Consider the following 18,109-nt stretch of genomic DNA (forward strand, 5'->3'; position numbering starts at 1 on the left):
TTTCGTTCACTACCACGTAAATAATAGAATTTTTGAACACGTATTATGTTCGAATATAATGACTTTTCTGAAGACTAGAAATCTACTCTGTAGGAATCAGCTTGGGTTTCGAAAAAGACGATCGTGTGAAACCCAGCTCGCGCTATTCGTCCACGAGACTCAAGAGGGCCATAGACACGGGTTCACAGGTAGATGCCGTGTTTCTTGACTTCCGCAAGGCGTTCGATACAGTTCCCCACAGTCGTTTAATGAACAAAGTAAGAGCATATGGACTGTCAGACGAATTGTGTGATTGGATTGAAGAGTTCCTAGATAACAGAACGCAGCATGTCATTCGCAATGGAGAGAAGTCTTCCGAAGTAAGAGTGATAACAGGTGTGCCGCAGGGGAGTGTCGTAGGACCGTTGCTATTCACAATATACATAAATGACCTTGTGGATAACATCGGAAGTTCACTTAGGCTTTTTGCGGATGATGCTGTAGTATATCGAGAGGGTGTAACAATGGAAAATTGTACTGAAATGCAGGAGGATCTGCAACGAATTAACGCATGGTGCAGGAAAGGGCAATTGAACCCCTATGTAGACAAGTGTAATGTGCTGCGAATACATAGAAAGAAAGATCCTTTATCATTTAGCTACAATATAGCAGTTCAGCAACTGGAAGCAGTTAATTCTGTGAATTAACTGGGAGTAGGCATTAGGAGTGATTTAAAATTGTACTGAAATGCAGGAGGATCTGCAACGAATTAACGCATGGTGCAGGGAAGGGCAATTGAACCCCAATGTAGACAAGTGTAATGTGCTGCGAATACATAGAAAGAAAGATCCTTTATCATTTAGCTACAATATAGCAGGTCAGCAACTGGAAGCAGTTAATTCTGTGAATTAACTGGGAGTAGGCATTAGGAGTGATTTAAAATGGAATGATCATATAAATTTTATCGTCGGTAAAGCGGATGCCAGACTGAGATTCATTGGAAGAATCCTAAAGAAATGAGATCCGAAAACAAAGGATGTATGTTACAGTACACTTGTTCGCCCACTGCTTGAATATTGCTCACCAGTGTGGGATCCGTACCAAATAGGGTTGATAGAAGAGATAGAGTAGATCCAACGGAGAGCAACGCGCTTCGTTACAGGATCATTTAGTAATCGCGAAAGCGTTGCGGAAATAATAGATAAACTCCAGTGGAAGACTTTGCAGGAGAGACGCTCAGTAGCTCGGTACGGGCTTTTGATACCTTCACCGAGGAGTCAGGCAGTATATTGCTCCCTACTACGTATATCTCGCGAAGAGACCATGAGGATAAAATCAGAGAGATTAGAGCCCAAGCAGAGGCATACCGACAGTCTTTCTTTTCACGAACAATACGAGACTGGAATCGAAGGGAGAACCGTTAGAAGTACTGAAAGTACCCTCCGCCACACACCGTCAGATGGCTTGCGGAATATGGATGTAGATGTAGATGTAGAATAATACTACACGCAGGTAGTTAGAGTACACATCTTCCGTCTCAGGGGGCAACGCGGTAGCGACAGGAAGGGCATCCGGCCATACTTTGAATTAACCACGCCACATCTCTTAATAACCACGCCGACCCCGCGCAGTGAGGGACAAAGGAACAAGGAAAAGAAGAAGATAATGTTCTGCATAGCGCACATCACAATGTATACGCGACTCACTGCCGCATTCATATCGCGCTCGTGCTTCTCAGCTACAGACAGTTCTCTTTGGCAAGTGGGCTGCGTTACTTCACTCCATCTCCTGCAATATGCCGATGACACCGCCTTCCTCGCTCTTGCCCCCTCCTTCCAACGTTCCCAGCGTCTTCTCCAGTCTCACCTTGACCTGTTCACCGCATGGTGCAACCAAAGGCTCCTTAAGATCAATCCCTCCGAGACCCAGGCAATCATCATAGGCCGCCCCACCCCCTCCTTCTGCCTCCTAGATTTCTACCTTACAATCTATGGCCGCCCCATTGCCCTCACTCTCACCCTCAAGTAACTTGGCATAACCCTCGACCACCGCCTTTCCTGGACGCCCATCTCCTCACAGTCCAAGCCAAGGCACGTAACCGTCTCCATCTCCTCAAACTCCTCTCTGGTCGAACATGGGGATTAGACCCTTCCACTATCCTACATACCTATAAGCCCCTCATCTGCCCCATCCTATATTATGCCCACCCTACTTGGATCTCTGCCTCCCCACCTACGACAAATCCCTCCAAATCCTCGAGCACTGTGCGCTCCGCCTTGCTTATCACATCAGTCTCCCGTCCCCCACGTGGATCCTTTACGATCTGATTCCCTTCCCCCATCTCCTCCTGTTCCTAGAACGAATATGGATCCTATACGTCTCCCGCAAACTGGATCCCCCCCATCCTTTGCTTTCCCCCATTCTCACCCAACCTAGCCCGCTGCCGCGCCTGTACCACAGTGTCCCACCTGGTCTCCATCTCCACACACTCCGTACCCTCGCCCGAGGTGGCTTCCGCCAACTACCCCCAGATAATGCCCTTGCGCCTTCCATCTACCCCTCCTACCAGATCTAATCCCTCCTTCTTCCCTCCCCCCTCCTCAGGGCTCCCTCTCTCCCTCTCTCTCCCCCTTCCCTTCTTTCCTCCTTTTTCCCTGCGCAACACCTTCTTTCTCCTTTTCACCCCCCTCCCCCCGCCCTGGGCTTCCGACTCCTTTCCTTCTCCCCTCCACTGCCCCCCTAACCCCCTCCTGGTTTCCCCCTACTGTCTCTCCCCCTCCCTTTTCTTCCCCCCTCCCCTCCTCCCTTCACCCGGTGGTAGGTCCCCTTTGGTGCAGTGATTTTTAACGTTTTTGTTGTGGTGTAAGTGTTTCTTCAGTGTTGTGTGCAGTGCTACGTTCCACCAGCACCAACAGTGTCACCAGCATCATTCATTTGTGTTCCCACTGTGGGATTTTCTTTGCTTTTGTGTCAACTCACAGTGTTCATTCTGCATCTGTGTGTGTGGCTCTCGTCAATGTTGTTTTTAAATCTACCATTTACACTCATCTAGTTTTGTTCTTGTTTATTCATCACTTTATACCATTCTATATTATGTGTTCTTTTCTCATTTGACTATGTTTTTTCTGTAACTCTCTTGGCTGAAGAGCGGTGTTTTGTGCCACTGCCAGCCCACCCCATTTTGGGGAGTGAAATAACAGTAAAGAAAAAAAATTGCTTCATGTGGGTTTCGGCGTCTGCTAGCACTTACCTCAATATGTCATCCAAGGCGATCTTTTCCCATGTGTGGCAGTGTTCGTGCACCCAACTGTCTCAACTTGTGATATGAGATGAACGAAAGTACACGGGTGTGGTGGTGGTTTTTATACTGGGGTGGAGGATTTAGCTGCTCACCAGCTACAGTGTCCAGTATTAAACTTTGAAATACTGAGTGACGTGCTACAATGTGCCCGTCTATTCACTGTTTCTATTATCATCAGTTGATCATGACTAAAGCACACTGGACAGAAAATAAGTTCTCTCCAGAAGACACCTTGATACTACAGTGTGACACAGCATCTACCCTTGATAGTGACCTCAATTCGGCAAGGAAGAGATCCCACAGAGTTCTTCAGGTGTCTTATCCAACGAAGCCCCTGACTGCTGATTAGATCCTGTAGAGACACCAAACTGCGGGGACTGATTGCTTTCTTTCACCCTCTGTCCCAAAGAGTCTGTCATTTTCTATGGGTTCAAGATCATGTGATGTAGATGTCCAATTGAGTTGCAGTAGGGTACCTGAGTGTTGGTTCCTTGTTTGACTATGTGTGTAGCCCTGTGTACATGGCTGGTGTCATCATGGAAGATGATGATTATGATGTCCAAATCATACTCACCATGAAGATGTAACAGGAGTGGTAACACTATTTACTGAGAATGTTGTTATAAACATTCAGGCTCTTCCAGAACGAATTTTCACTCTGCAGTGGAGTGTGCACTGATGTGAAACTTCCTGGCAGATTAAAACTGTGTCCCAGGCTGAGACTCAAACTCGGGACCTTTGACTTTCGTGGACAAGTGCGCTCTACCGACTGAGCTACTTAAGCATGACTCATAACCTGTCCTCACAGCTTCAATTCTGCCAGGACCTCATCTCGTACCTGCACAGTTTTAATCTGCCAGGAAGTTTCACATCAGCGCACACTCCACTGCGGAGTGAAGATTCATTCTGGAAACAATCCCCTAGGCTGTGGCTAATCCGTATCTCTGCAGTATCCTTTCTTCCAGAAGTGCTAGACTTGCAAGGTTCACAGGAGAGCTGTGAAGTTCGCAGGAGATGAGGTACTGGCAGAATTGAAGCTGTGAGGACAGGTCGTGAGTTGTGCTTGGATGGCTCAGTCGGTAGAGCACTTACCCGCGAAAGGCAAAGGTCCTAAGTTCGAGTCTCAATCTGGCACACAGTTTTAATCTGCCAGGAAGTTTTTCATTCAGGCTCTTGTTCACTGTAACCAGAATGAGTGATTCCACGTCATGTTATGAACACCACCAAATCATCACAGAACAACCTCCAGCCTGAACTACACCTAACACACACTGTGTGTTAAAAGACTAATCAAATCACACTGCACTGCTTAAAAAAAAGAGGCAAAATTGCGATTCTTCAGGCCACACTACAAGCTTTCAGTGAGGTACTGTCCAGTTTCCTTGTTCAGCTCACTGAAAACGTACAGCTTCATGCACCAACATGAGGAATGGCCTCTTATGAGGGACCTGACTCCAAATGTGCATTCTCCACAGTGTTTGTTCAGAAACTGGTTGAAATCAATTGTCATTGACAGGGTATGACACTTGTTTGCAATCACTGTCAGTTATGATCTTTTTACAAGCAATACTCAGTGACACAGTGGTACACCATTGCTTGTAGACATGTTGGAGGGGCCACGTTGATACATCAACAAATTTGACAACTTCATTCATAATGGGGTGGTGGATACGCCCAAGCATGATAGCTCCTTTCTCCCATTCTCTCACCTCTCCAAGTTGACTCATCTTGCAGTTGTAATGCCATACAACTGACTGGAACACACACATCACTTCACAGCCCTGGAACTTCCTGGCAGGTTAAGACTGTGCACCAGACTGGGAGTCAAATCCAGGTCCTTGGCCTTTTGTGGGCAAGTGCTCTACTACTAAGCTACCTGAGCACGACTCATCACAGGTTTACTTCTACCAGTATCTCATCTTATACCTTCCAAACTTCACAGTTCTCCTGTGAAACTTTCTTCCAGGCATGCCAGCCCTGCAAGTTTGGTAGGAGAACTTTTCTGAAGTTTGGAATATGGGAGATGAGGCACTGGTGTAAGTAAAGCTCTGAGGACGAATTGTGAGGAGTGCTTGGGTGGCACAGTGATAGAGCACTTGCCCACAAAGGGCAAAGGCCCCAGTTTCGAGTCCTGATCTGGCATAAAGTTTTAATCTGCTAGGAAGTTTCATATTAGTACATATTCTGCCGCGGAATGAAAAATTCGTTCTGGATACTTCACTGCCGTGACTTAAATAACCATCTACAGCCCTTTAAACTGACCCGTGAGTAATGTTTTGTATGGTAATCCCATGTGATTGACTACAGCTACATTCCAGGCTGAACCTTTTTATTTTTACACCGAGAAACATTGACACCTCTACAGCACCATCTGATCTTTTTCTTTAAAACTAGGAAAATTATGAATGTTGAGTAAAGAGTTCAGCATTTCTGCCGATGTCTGCCTCGGAAATCAGAACTGAAGTTGTTATGCATAAACCACACTCAGCATTGTTCTGTGAGTGTAAATTTCTCCAGTAGCTCTGGGAATTCATCACGCAATTAGCTGCAACAGTAAGATGGGCTATTTCACCAATTACTACACATTATATGTCACAAGTAAAATGGCTCATATGTCAACAGATATTGGTTTCTGAGCATAAGAAGAATGGAAATGGAAAACATTCTAAGTGCCATTTTTTCACAAAATGGGTTTTCAATGTTACTGCGTACTCAGTACTGTGTTGCATGTCCCTAGACTTGCTTCAAGTGTCAAATCATGGGCAAAATGTTTTAGTCATTCATTACTAGATGGTGCACGGTTTTTTGTGGTACGCTGTGCTTCCTAGTGAAATTCAAAGTGCCATGTGTCAAGGTCTCCTTCATTTAGCCTGGAATGGCTTGAGGAGATAACAAGCACAGTTTTGTTGAATGGGCACAGCTTTTTTAACTGTGACAGAGATTTAGAAATTCTAGAAAAATGAAGAAGGGTAAGCATGAAGACATCTTCATTCTGTTAATGTATGAAAATCAGCTTGCATAACCAGTGCAATATGTGTGTTGTTTTTTTAATGGTTATTTTATGCTTGACTTGCTAATATACTATTGTTCTCATGTTTGTGAAATATCATTCTGTGATATGATATGATATAAGATGCATTTGGTCAAGATTCAGTGAAATGTTCTGCAGAAGATCTGATGATGGCAATGTAGTTTGCTGAAACTGGTCATCACAATAAATGCTGCACAATAGTGATCTTGGCTGTTTGAAGTTGTACTTCTGTTTTTATATTAATCTAGATCGCCCCTTAACTTGACAATGTCAAGCATAGATGACAATTCTACTAATTAAAATATTACTGCTGTATTTCTGCACTTACATTACCACAAATAAAACATAGTCCTCTGTATTAATGACACTTGAAACAAAAAACTTGATATGTGGGCACTTAAAACCAGTTAATTTACCTGTATGGCACTTACAACTTTTTTAATAAATTGTTTATTTTCAGATTTGTTTCATTATTTTTTAAAATGATGAGGTTAGCAGCATAAATCTGTGGCATCAAAATATCTTCTAAATTTTTTGAATACAAATAAGTTATGTACAAAAAGAGATACATTGTTTTATGTTTCTCCTGACACATGTGAGATTTGGCACTTAGAACATTTTCCACTTCCACTCTTCACATCATTGGAGGGACTTTTCTTTTAGTTTTGACCAATACTACCTCCTGTAGAAATTTTGAGAATTTTTTGAACACTCTGTATACATATTGTTAACTGTCACCTTGTGGAATCCATTGTATAAACAGACAATTGGGTAGCAAGTTCATTTCAGAACAAATTTATGTATTTAGGCTGTTCTCTACCTTTTATTTTTCTAATTACCTAAAACAATTTTATTTGTTGCCAGTTATTATGATGTGTTAATATTGCATGTAATTAGTTATTATTTGCTCTATATGTCCTTTAAAGAGAAATTTTATTGTCATTGGTACCACCTATTTAATATGGTGCTGATTATGTGGTATACATACCAAATGCTGAAAATGAAATTAAACTTGGAATTATTCAGATTAACTGTAAGGTTCAAATAATGAGATCTATCTCAGTGAAGTATACATTCTGAAGTGCTATAATGCAGCAATGTGACAGTGAAGAAACTGAAAAACTAGTGATGGAATAAAACAGTTTTCTTTCCCAATTAGTCTCCAATATTCATAGATTTGTCCTGTGATTATTTTATGAGGTACACACTTTAATTAATCCATTGTTCTTCTGTATTGCAGGGACAGCCCTAGGTCAAATTAAGACAAGAGAGCGGAACCGTAATCCTCCTGGAAGAGGTGAGAAAACTGTTAAATATTGCATTCCGTGGATATAAAAATTTACAAGGAATAATTTATAAACTTTTCTGTATATGGTTTTCATAGTAATATTTAATAATTGAAATCAAGTAATGGTAAACAAAGCAAAATGACTTTCCATAGAGAACTAGCATTAGGAATGCATAAACATATAATGAAAAGATGGAGAATGGGGATGTTAATAATAACAGGAAGAGGATAAACATTGCGATTAAAGAACAATAGTTGTACAATACTGATAAGAGGAGTAGACTAGAGGAAACATGGAGATAGTGAAACTACAAAATGTGAAGAGAAATAAAGAGAGAATAGTGGTTTTATATTAAAAGATAATTTCACACCATTTTATACATCACCTTATGAACTGCAGGTGTAAACAGTGTCCATATCGGTAACTCTATGGTGACTTCAACTCTTCTGTATAATGAAATTATTAGCCACTGAATTCTCACACATCTCCATCAAATGCAACTATTAACTGCCTCCAGATTTGTTTCACACATATGTGTAGTTCTGAAATGTGATGAGTCATGTTAATTCTACTCCATATTGTGTAGGTCCAGGCTCTTTACTTTTATTGCAACTGATAAATTACTAAACTTTTCTGAAGTGCCATTCTCCCAATAGTTAGTCATTAAAAATTAAATTTTGTTATACATATATTCTGTGTATCCATTCCTCGATCTGCCAGGAAGCTGAATGTTCATGTGTTTCTTGTAGTCACACTAATATGCACAAATAATTTCTTAGATCTGTAGTAACTCTTTAACTGAGAAATGTCCCTTTTCTGGGTTTTTGAATTTCGAAAAACAATATTACGTATAAAAAATAGACTGTGTCACACTGCTACAGTAGCTGTTAAAAATAATATTTTTCTGTAAACTAAGGGCTATAAGAATCTCTGTTGCAGTATCAATTTTTAAGTTGCTACAACTCTCCTTTTTGTTATTTTTATCACACATAGGATGTACAGTTAAATAATAAGATAATGTAATTATATGAGGAATAGCAAAAATCAGTCAAGACAAATCTCTACCCCAAAAACAATAATTCATGTTAAAGTAAAAAAAATATAGTAACTGATTTTTGGTGAAATGTTTGTTTAATTCATAAACTGACCAATACTCTCAAAACTGAAATGTGATAGCCAAATGAAAAACTTGTTTTGAAGAAATAGAGCAAATATAAAGCTCTCAAAAGAATAGAATGAAATGCTAATACTTGCAGTTTTTTTATGTTAGCAGATTTATGTGAAGCAGTTTGCCACGCAGGTATAATTATTTAATTTCTGCTTCCTTTCAAGTGTGATACAAATTGCCTTATGAAACATCAACAATGTTTTTGAGATTTTTTTCACTATCAAAGACAGATTTTTTTCTTGTTACATAATTGTATGTGTTATATTCAGAAACATTATAAGTGATTACATTTATGCTCCTAAGAAAGATAATTAGTTGCTTTCAGTTAAATAAATTGTGATAGTGCTTCAGTATATGCTAGATAATGTTGCAGGGCATTAAATATTACAACATTCTCTAAATATGATGGACAGAAAAATTAAGACTGTTTTCAGATGTGGTGCCAGCAGTAATGGTTTCTTTTTGTGCTACCTTTGCTATCTGTAATATTTATTTAAATACTGACTGGGAGCAAATCTTGTTTTTTCCCCTCAGTGACTTCCAGGGAAAAAGTTGTTTTTATATGAAAAAACAAAGAACCCCACCTCTATTGCAAAAAAAGCACTTAGTGTTAAGTGTTAACCCAGGTTTTGGCATAGATAACTACACCTTCTTCAGAACCACAATAAAACCCACAAGTGCCTAAGAAGACCTTTGTCAATGATTAGAAGAACACCATAGCTATACATTTATAAACGAAAAAGAAAAGGAAACCACAAACAGTACATATGTACAAAGTCAAAACCACTACTTAACTTAATGGTGTACACTCCTCCTCACACTGGTCTATGTTTGATGGGTCATGATCCGCTACAAACGGTCACTCACTTACAAACCTGACCCGCTATCTATGCACAAGACAAGGGAAGTTACTTGAATACGCATACGAATATGAGAAAGTTTATACATGCGTTGGGGCTAAATAGCCCATACATTCCCAACCATGGATCCACGTATATCAAAAAATGAAATGGATAGAACAAGAGATGAGCTAAATAGGATATGAAACCTAAAAATAACACAGTTGCTTATGCTAGTAAAGAAACATGTATATGAAGCTACCTATGACAACAGGAGGAACTCTTAAAACTATACCTAAAGCCAGTAGTTAACCTGGGGGGGGGGGGGGGGGCTGAGGGGACGTAATCTAAAGACGTCGTGGTAATAAAGATAATATAGGGATAAAACGTGAGGTGTTCAACGGGCTAAAATCACCTTCATCGTAAAAGGAAAATGAGGATAAAAAGAAAGAAGATGAACAGCTTGACCAGCCGCACTCGCCAATCAGCGTGCACATGTGATAATCCCCAGATCATCATATTTACAAGTATGAAGAACAAAGTAAAGGCGCGAAACCTTCAAAATATTTTCTATTTCTTAGTAGGAGTTGGTCATTGGGGATATTGTCTTTAACATGTTGCAGAAGCTTAAAGATCTGCATTTCTTCCAGCGGTGACGGTCCTACGGGCTCTACTTATGCGGAACACCTTGTGCAAACGGCTCATGCGCCGAGCCCTCCAGTTAATATTGAGTTACCTCATGCCGAGGTTAAGGGCTTAAAACTGGATGTTTAGCCCGTTGAACACCTCACGTTTTATCCCTATATTATCTTTATTACCACGACGTCTTTAGTTTACATCCCCTCAGCCCCCCTCCCCCCCCCTCTCCCCCAGGCTAACTACTGGCTTTAGGTATAGTTTTAAGAGTTCCTCCTGTTGTCATAGGTAGCTTCATATACATGTTTCTTTACTAGCATAAGCAACTGTGTTATTTTTAGGTTTCATATCCTATTTAGCTCACCTCTTGTTCTATCCATTTCATTTGTTGATATACGTGGATCCATGGTTGGGAATATATGGGCTATTTAGCCCCAACCCATGTATAAACTTTCTCATATTTGTATGTGCATGCGTATTCAAGTAACTTCCCTTATCTTGTGCATAGATAGTGGGTCAGGTTTGTAAGTGAGCGACCATTTGTAGCTGCAGTTTATGGCGGATCATGACCTATCAAACATAGACCAGTGTGAGGAGGAGCATACACCATTAAGTTAAGTAGTGGTTTTGACTTTGTACATATGTACTGTTTGTGGTTTCCTTTTCTTTTTCGTTTGTAAATGTATAGCTATGGTGTTCTTCTAATCATTGACAAAGGTCTTCTTAGGCACTTGTGGTTTTTTTTATTGTGGTTCTGAAGAAGGTGTTGTTATCTATGCCGAAACCTGGGTTAACACTTAGCACTAAGTGCTTTTTTTGCATTCGAGGCGGGTTTTTAGTTTTTTAATATATTAACCAACGATTGCTGACGTGCTGCAATGCTGAAGGTTCTAAAATTGTTTTTAGTTCTTAATCTGTTTTGAATTATCTATGCATTGTTCCCCACATCTAGCCCAGGTGCCTGATGTGTATTCTCAATGCTTAGCCCTCCCCTGTTGTGATGATTGACCCTCACCTCCTGATTTGTGGTTGTATATTCATGTCTTTCTCTCTTCAAGGACTCATATTCTGTTTTAAGTATCTCCAACATCTCCTGCATACTACTGAAATATGAATAGATAAATATATTTTTATCAGTGATTTGGAACAGTTACTTCAGTCACACTGCCCATACTCAAATCATGGATGACTAGGAAATGTGTGAATTAACGGGTTTGTAGGGTGACTGTGTCAACAAATACGTACATGCACAAATGTTTCCTGAGCATTTGGTTTTGTGTCTTTCACATAATAGTTTTCAATGATAAAAACAAAGTAAAATTCTCTATGTTTTAAAGTTCTCTCTCTCTCTCTCTCTCTCTCTCTCTCTCTCTCTCTCTCTGTCTCCTCACACACACACACACACACACACACACACACACACACACATACACACAAAATTTAAATTCCTTCAGATTTGTTTCTTGCTTAAAGCTGTTATGTCCTATGATTAACTTTTTCCAGTATACTTTTTTAATTTTTAAACATGAGTTGAAAGAATTAAGAATAAAGCTAAAACTTACATTTATGTCACATATAATTAATATTTTACACTTTCAATGTATACACTGGAGTTTCAGTTACACTGAGCAGATGATAAACCTTTTTGGGCACAAGACAAAAATTGAAACACAGGGTCATTGGAGAGAAATGTATGTAGAAAAGGACCTCAAGAATAAAGAGTCAACTCTAGTGAGCTGCTCATTGTAGTGAAATGTAGATAAGGATGTAGAGATTAAAGTGACAGGAACTGCCCATATCCTAAATATAAATATAATGGGTATAGCTGTGGAAAGTGAAAAAGCTAAGAAAAGAACCTCTGTAAAAGAGAAAATAAAATAACATTCAGAAGACAATATGTAATGCTATAGATTATGTGGTTAATTCATAAATTTGTTTTTCTACTTTTATCTCATTGTCATGAGATCTTGAATATAATATTTTTTTGGTTTTTTTTACTTTTATTATTTCAGTATGTGGTCAGTTTTCCTAAAGTACTATTTTTTGAAAAAGAGCTTTTCACTACACTACCTTTCAACATAGTTTTAGTATCTCATAGCTTTTTCTCCAAGGTAAATCAATCATAACACTAAAAGCTGTACCTCCTCCATTAAGTTTTCCCTGAAAAACCTACCCACTTAGACAGGAGAGCACATTAAAGTGCCTGGTTCCAGACCCAGATCAAATCCGCCTCATGGATTAACAATGGAGGCGGTGTGCTGACCAGCCTGGATGTGGTTCATGGGCAGTTTTACACATCCACTGAGGTAAATACTAGGCTGGTCCCCATGTACTGCCTCAGATACAGTGCCCAAACGCTGAAAAATGTCACATTTGACCATGCTATTACCCTAGATGTGAACAAGGGGTACACAGATTACTCCCCCCGCCCCGAAGGGGAGGGCACCAGTGACTTTAAAATGTTTTTGGGTGGAGCAGCCCCAGCATAATAATAGCCATAAGGGTATGGTTGGTTCTCAGTGAAATTGTAAAAGTACGATACCAGTAGAGATCCAGTGTTGACTGGATGAAGGGCACTGGAAAGGAGGGAGGGTATTTCTAAAAATCTTCAGTCTTTATTTGGGAAAATTTTTAGTATTGCCAATCAATTACCTTTCCTTTTACTCAGTGAGCTATAAGAAAAGTAAATTTTTATTTGTTTGTCCCTTTCTAAATGTTTTTGTCATTATTTAGTATAACTATCCCACAGGCTTTTTTATCCATTAAAGTACACTTTTGTGTTCCTTTTTGCCATTCTCATATTATTGATAGCTGTACTCACTACCAAATCCAAGATTCTTGCATTAATACAATTCTTAGAAGTAGTAAGTAAGGTGGATTAATTTGCCATTTCAAATAAATCAAAATTCTTTTCCATGGCTCTCAGGCTTGATGCTGTATGTGTCTTAGACTTATTCTTTTTCAAGAAGAATGAAAATTTGTGTGTATTGTATTGGTCAGGTGCACAGCAAGGCGCCATTAAACCTACACACAGAGGAGACATCGAAATTTCACATATACCAACAGAGACAATGACTGAACAAGGTGAAAGTGATGTACATCCTCTGAGCCACTTGGCTTATTGGTATGGTCTGCCAGGTCAGCGAGGTATTGTCATGCCAGGGCTCTCTTATATACATCCTGGGTGTGGAAACAGCTGACAACCATTGCTATTGTAGTTTGTTTAACAAAACTAATGATATGGGTGAATGGTTGCAGCTTAACAGGTGTGACTTTGAATAAGACTTGATGTGCTGTACTAATAAAAGGATTTGCACTCACAGTGCCAAATGTGGGAGCTAACGTTGCTGTTTCAGCAGAAGACTCACCAGTTTTTGCCAAATATGTTTCCAGTTATATCTAATATTGTTTTACTAATTTGTTCATCATTATTTCATAATTTGTGTCAGTACTGAAATATACTTGCTTTCTAACACATGTAGGTTACCCTTGATATTAAGTGAAGGTAAAAAAAAAAAAAAAAAAAAAAATGTTGAGGGGTAAAAATGAGCTAGGTTTTGTAACACTAAAAGCAGTTTTATATAGCTAGTGCCTTATTTGATGGTGAAGTAGTACCTTGGTATTTCATATGCTTGTACTCATTTACATACGATAATAATATTTTTAATATTATTTTAAATACACATCTGTGTCTTGTGACTAGATACTTATATTGACTTACATATTGACTTCTATTGACATGTTGAATGTTTGATCAAATTAAAATTTTTTTGTATGTTTCAGCTTTTATCTCCAGATAACTAATTAATGTTAGTAAAATAGTCATTCATGTCACAGGAAGCTGTGTGTTGTAACTTAAGAATCAGCTCTTTCTCTGTAAAATTTAATGTTGGCTATGTAAGTTAGTAATGGTATTAAAGATTTCAGTGGCTCTTGACAGATGCTTCATGTAGTGATTCTGTCTCTTATAATTCTGACACTGAGATGTCAAGGAAGCATGTAAACAAGACTGAAAACATTGCTGAGCTTTCAGACAATGTTCTATGAAAACTCAGCAATGTTTTAAGTCCTGTTTATGCATCTGTTGACCCACAATGCATCAACTATATAGTGAATGATTACTCTAGTACCTTCCGCCGCGGATGTCGAACATGTGGCAGAACAAATGGACGTGGTCAGCCCATAGAGGGGCTCCGCCTCCGCGGCGGCTATTCCACGCAGCAGCTCTCGCGCAGCGAGGGCGCTACCGCTAAGCCACGTGCAGACAGCGGCCAATAGCCACTCCCTCCAGTTTCGTATATAGGGACCCGCTCTGCCCTAGTCCAGCCAGTCTGGTACTCGCTCTGGATTCGTTTCTATCTCGGAGGTACTGCGTTCTGGTCGTTGCTCGTTGTTGACATTTGCCTGGCTCTGGTTCCGAGCTGCCTATAGCCACTGTGACCTATGAGTACTGGAGGGTACCAAATAAGCTGAATTCAAGCAGTGACAAATGATTGAACTGAGATAATCCTACTTGTATGGAGCAAATAGATATAGAAGTGATGTAACTGTAAATGTCATCGCTTACAAAATCTAAAAGAATCATGGTTTGGTGGAATCTCATAGTGTCATCAATATGTAATGAGGAACCCCACAACTCCAAGTAATGTGCTTGCCAAACGTGAAGCCGTTACGCAAGATTGGCAATGTCTGCTACTGTGGTCGAACAACAGAGGATCTCATGCAAACACGTCTTTCAGGGTTTCTATAGGCTCTAAGCCAAAGATATCTCAAGTCTTAGTGACTATGTGAACACAAATTTTGACACTTAGTTGCTGTGTTTTTGACTAGCTAAGTTTCACTTTGAACTACCCTGACCATTATGTATACATGAAACGACAATGTGCTGATTGTTATTTCCCAGAATATATTTTGGATGAATAGTCCTAAGTGCTGCTGGGTATCATTGTTGATCATGACTAGCATGTATTGTGCTAAAACACGACAGCAGTCATTGTGTCAGATATGTTTTAGAGAAACTTTTCTTCCAGTTCGCTCTTGGAACTACATTCCAACAAAGAACCAAATAAACCCAATATTACACCGAATGTTCAGTCCTACGACATAGTGTAAAACAGACTTTTTTCTGATGTTTCTTATTTGTCAGATATGTTAAAGGTTGTACATGTCACTGAGAAACTGCCCCATGGCCCTACTGTGGTGGTCAGGCCTAATGAACTGTGGAGATAACAAACATTATCTTGGTGCACCTTTAACATAATGCTACATTTTTTAAAAGTTTTCATTGCATTTTTAGTGAGTTTCTGATGTACTCATTTTATGCTGATAATATGACTGTACAATATACAGTCATGTGTGAAAACAATTAGTGTGTTTCTGACCACTCATTTCTAGTATAGCAAATCTGAATGGCCTTAATCTTATAGTCTGGCTGGGCAACATGCCATATCCAGCAGACTTTTTGGTCAGTGAACTTGTAAATCATGATTTATATAACTGTTCTGAGAACAAAATGCTTCATATATTCAGTTACCATTATGAGAGAGATGATGCTTAAGATACAATGCAAATTATGTAGCTTCAGTTACACTCCTTTACCTATGTATATGCTTAATAAATTATGAATATTCTGTTCAATTTTCATAACACTGCTTGGTTCAGAACTGCATGACAAACAAATATTAAATGCTGATAATTATATACCTATGATGCAGGATATATACCTCAACGTCCACATCCATGTGAGCAAAGCTCATGCTATCCTGCAACAGGAAATCTCCTGATTGGGAGAGAGAAGCAGCTTAAGGCCTCATCAACTTGTGGCTTGTATAAACAGGTAAAATCCTTGTGCTATACTCATCCTAGCTTAGTGCTATACGCTATTAAAGTGAGATTCAGTGCATAATGAGATCATTTCTCTATGAAGAGTCTTCATTAACACGGTCCAGAATCGAATACAGAGAGAACTGAGTTAAAACTGAACAACTTACTCAATAAATAATGTTAAACTAAAAAAAATCAATATTATTTTGACCTTATTACTGTATTTTACTTACTTCTGTTTCTACAGTATTAGAACAGGGTTACATGTCCACAGCAATTTAATTTTTTCACTGGAGTAAGCCAGTCTTGTACGTACTGGTGCAATCTCTTGTGTGAGGTTGTTGTATCACTTTATTTATTTATTTGTTTATTTATTTATTTGTTAAAATCCAGCTGGTATCAGAAATTGGTAGCAGATTTTTTATTGTAGTGCAAACCTTGTTTCCATAATAATGAAACCTTAATGCTGTTAATAGCAGTCTTTTATATCACTAATACATTTCATACCATGATGACTTTGTATCATTGCTAAGGCGTGGAGAAACATTTCAATGTAATATTGAATAATTGATGACTAGCTTTTCTTCATATAGGCCATCATCATTCTTCAGTGACTTCAAATGTGTTTGTTAGTAATTGGGTCTAAGTATGATGTTATGCTGGGAAAACATTTTGTTGATTCTTTTTTCTCAGATGAACAATTGCATAAACTTGCTGTTGAAGCATACATTTAACTATTCAAGTCCACAGTTTCATAAGGGGCCTGAAGATGGTATTAGTACAAAGATAGTACTTGTTAATCAAACAGTCTACAGACAAAGATAGTACTTGTTAATCAAACAGTCTACAGATGTAATGGTGTTTCATAGTGTCCAGCAGGCACTACGAGTGGGTAGTACACCCATGGACTGTTCGATCAACTAATACACTTAGAGAAAGTGAAGAATTGCTTATTGCTTGTGTCTTTTTGATGGCAGATGAGATGTTTTCATAGTTGGAAACTATCAAGCTTAGGGGAGAGAGAGAGAGAGAGAGAGAGAGAGAGATACAAATAGCAGACTACAAAATGACACTACATAGTAAAGTAACATTAAATACTTTACTCAGGTGGCCGAACATGTGAACAGATTTCACTATCATGCTCCACTGCAAAAATAACTGGTGTAGTTTTGTTTTATGTATTAGTTGAGAGCTGAAGGAGTATTATGTGTATCATTGTCCTATAACAACAAAAATGCACAAAATGAACTAACAACAACAGAATGTAAACATAAGTTATTTATTTATTTTATTTATTTATTTTCAGGAAAGATTTTGTATAGTGTCACATTTAGAAGAGCGGAAAAAATGTTTCTGGTGCGATTCACGTGATGAACATGCTAATAATCCAGCTCGTAGTCATCGTATAGAGAATATTGTCTATAAAAATTTTCCTGGGTATGTATCTGTTTGGATTTTTTGATTGCTATTATTGACAGTCTCTACTCCAGAGCAATAGAATTGTAATTAAATTACACACTTGATTAACTGTATCTGCATTCTGGCTCCACAGAACAGTGAATGAAAACCTGTTGTTTCCATATCTTTTGCTACACTTAATAACAAAACACAGTGCTGCAAAATGATGTAGTAATTGTATTTTGTGCCTGCAGGGAATATATTTGAGTTATTCATTTACATTTGTGTAATGAACAGAGGTTGAGGAACAACAAAATTGTGTGAATATATATAATTTCTGTTGAAATTTTTTATGAAAATACACATACACATCACAAGATTGGTTGGATAGAGTGTCATAAAGCTGTTGTGACCCTTCCTGACACAAACTGGCTCGCAACTGTTGTAGTTGGCACCGAGATGGAGGTGACATTCGAGCAAGTCCCACATGTGTTCCATCAGGGACAGATCTGAAAACCTTGCTGGCCCTGGGAGCACCTCAACATCATGCAGGCAGTTCATGGAGACACATGCCTTGTGTGAGTTCATAGAAACACATGCCCCGGATGTGTATTACCCTATTGAAAAATAGTGGTACAGTACTAT

The 18,109-nt window shown here is 39.0% G+C and overlaps 1 protein-coding gene across 2 annotated transcripts in view; it reads left to right on the forward strand.

Moving 5' to 3' along the window:
- The window catches only part of LOC124721182 (laminin subunit beta-1), a 349,227-nt gene that overhangs the window by 200,935 nt on the left and 130,183 nt on the right, over positions 1-18,109 (forward strand). The window contains exons 4-7 of one of the 2 annotated variants that reach the window (XM_047246020.1): positions 7,552-7,608; positions 13,244-13,390; positions 15,958-16,079; positions 17,373-17,503. In XM_047246020.1, coding sequence (XP_047101976.1) covers positions 7,552-7,608; positions 13,244-13,390; positions 15,958-16,079; positions 17,373-17,503 — 457 coding nt within the window. The remainder of the gene's footprint in view (positions 1-7,551; positions 7,609-13,243; positions 13,391-15,957; positions 16,080-17,372; positions 17,504-18,109) is intronic. The other variant, XM_047246021.1, reaches the window with a different exon arrangement.

Source organism: Schistocerca piceifrons, chromosome X, assembly GCF_021461385.2.
Source record: "Schistocerca piceifrons isolate TAMUIC-IGC-003096 chromosome X, iqSchPice1.1, whole genome shotgun sequence".
NCBI lineage: Eukaryota > Metazoa > Arthropoda > Insecta > Orthoptera > Acrididae > Schistocerca > Schistocerca piceifrons.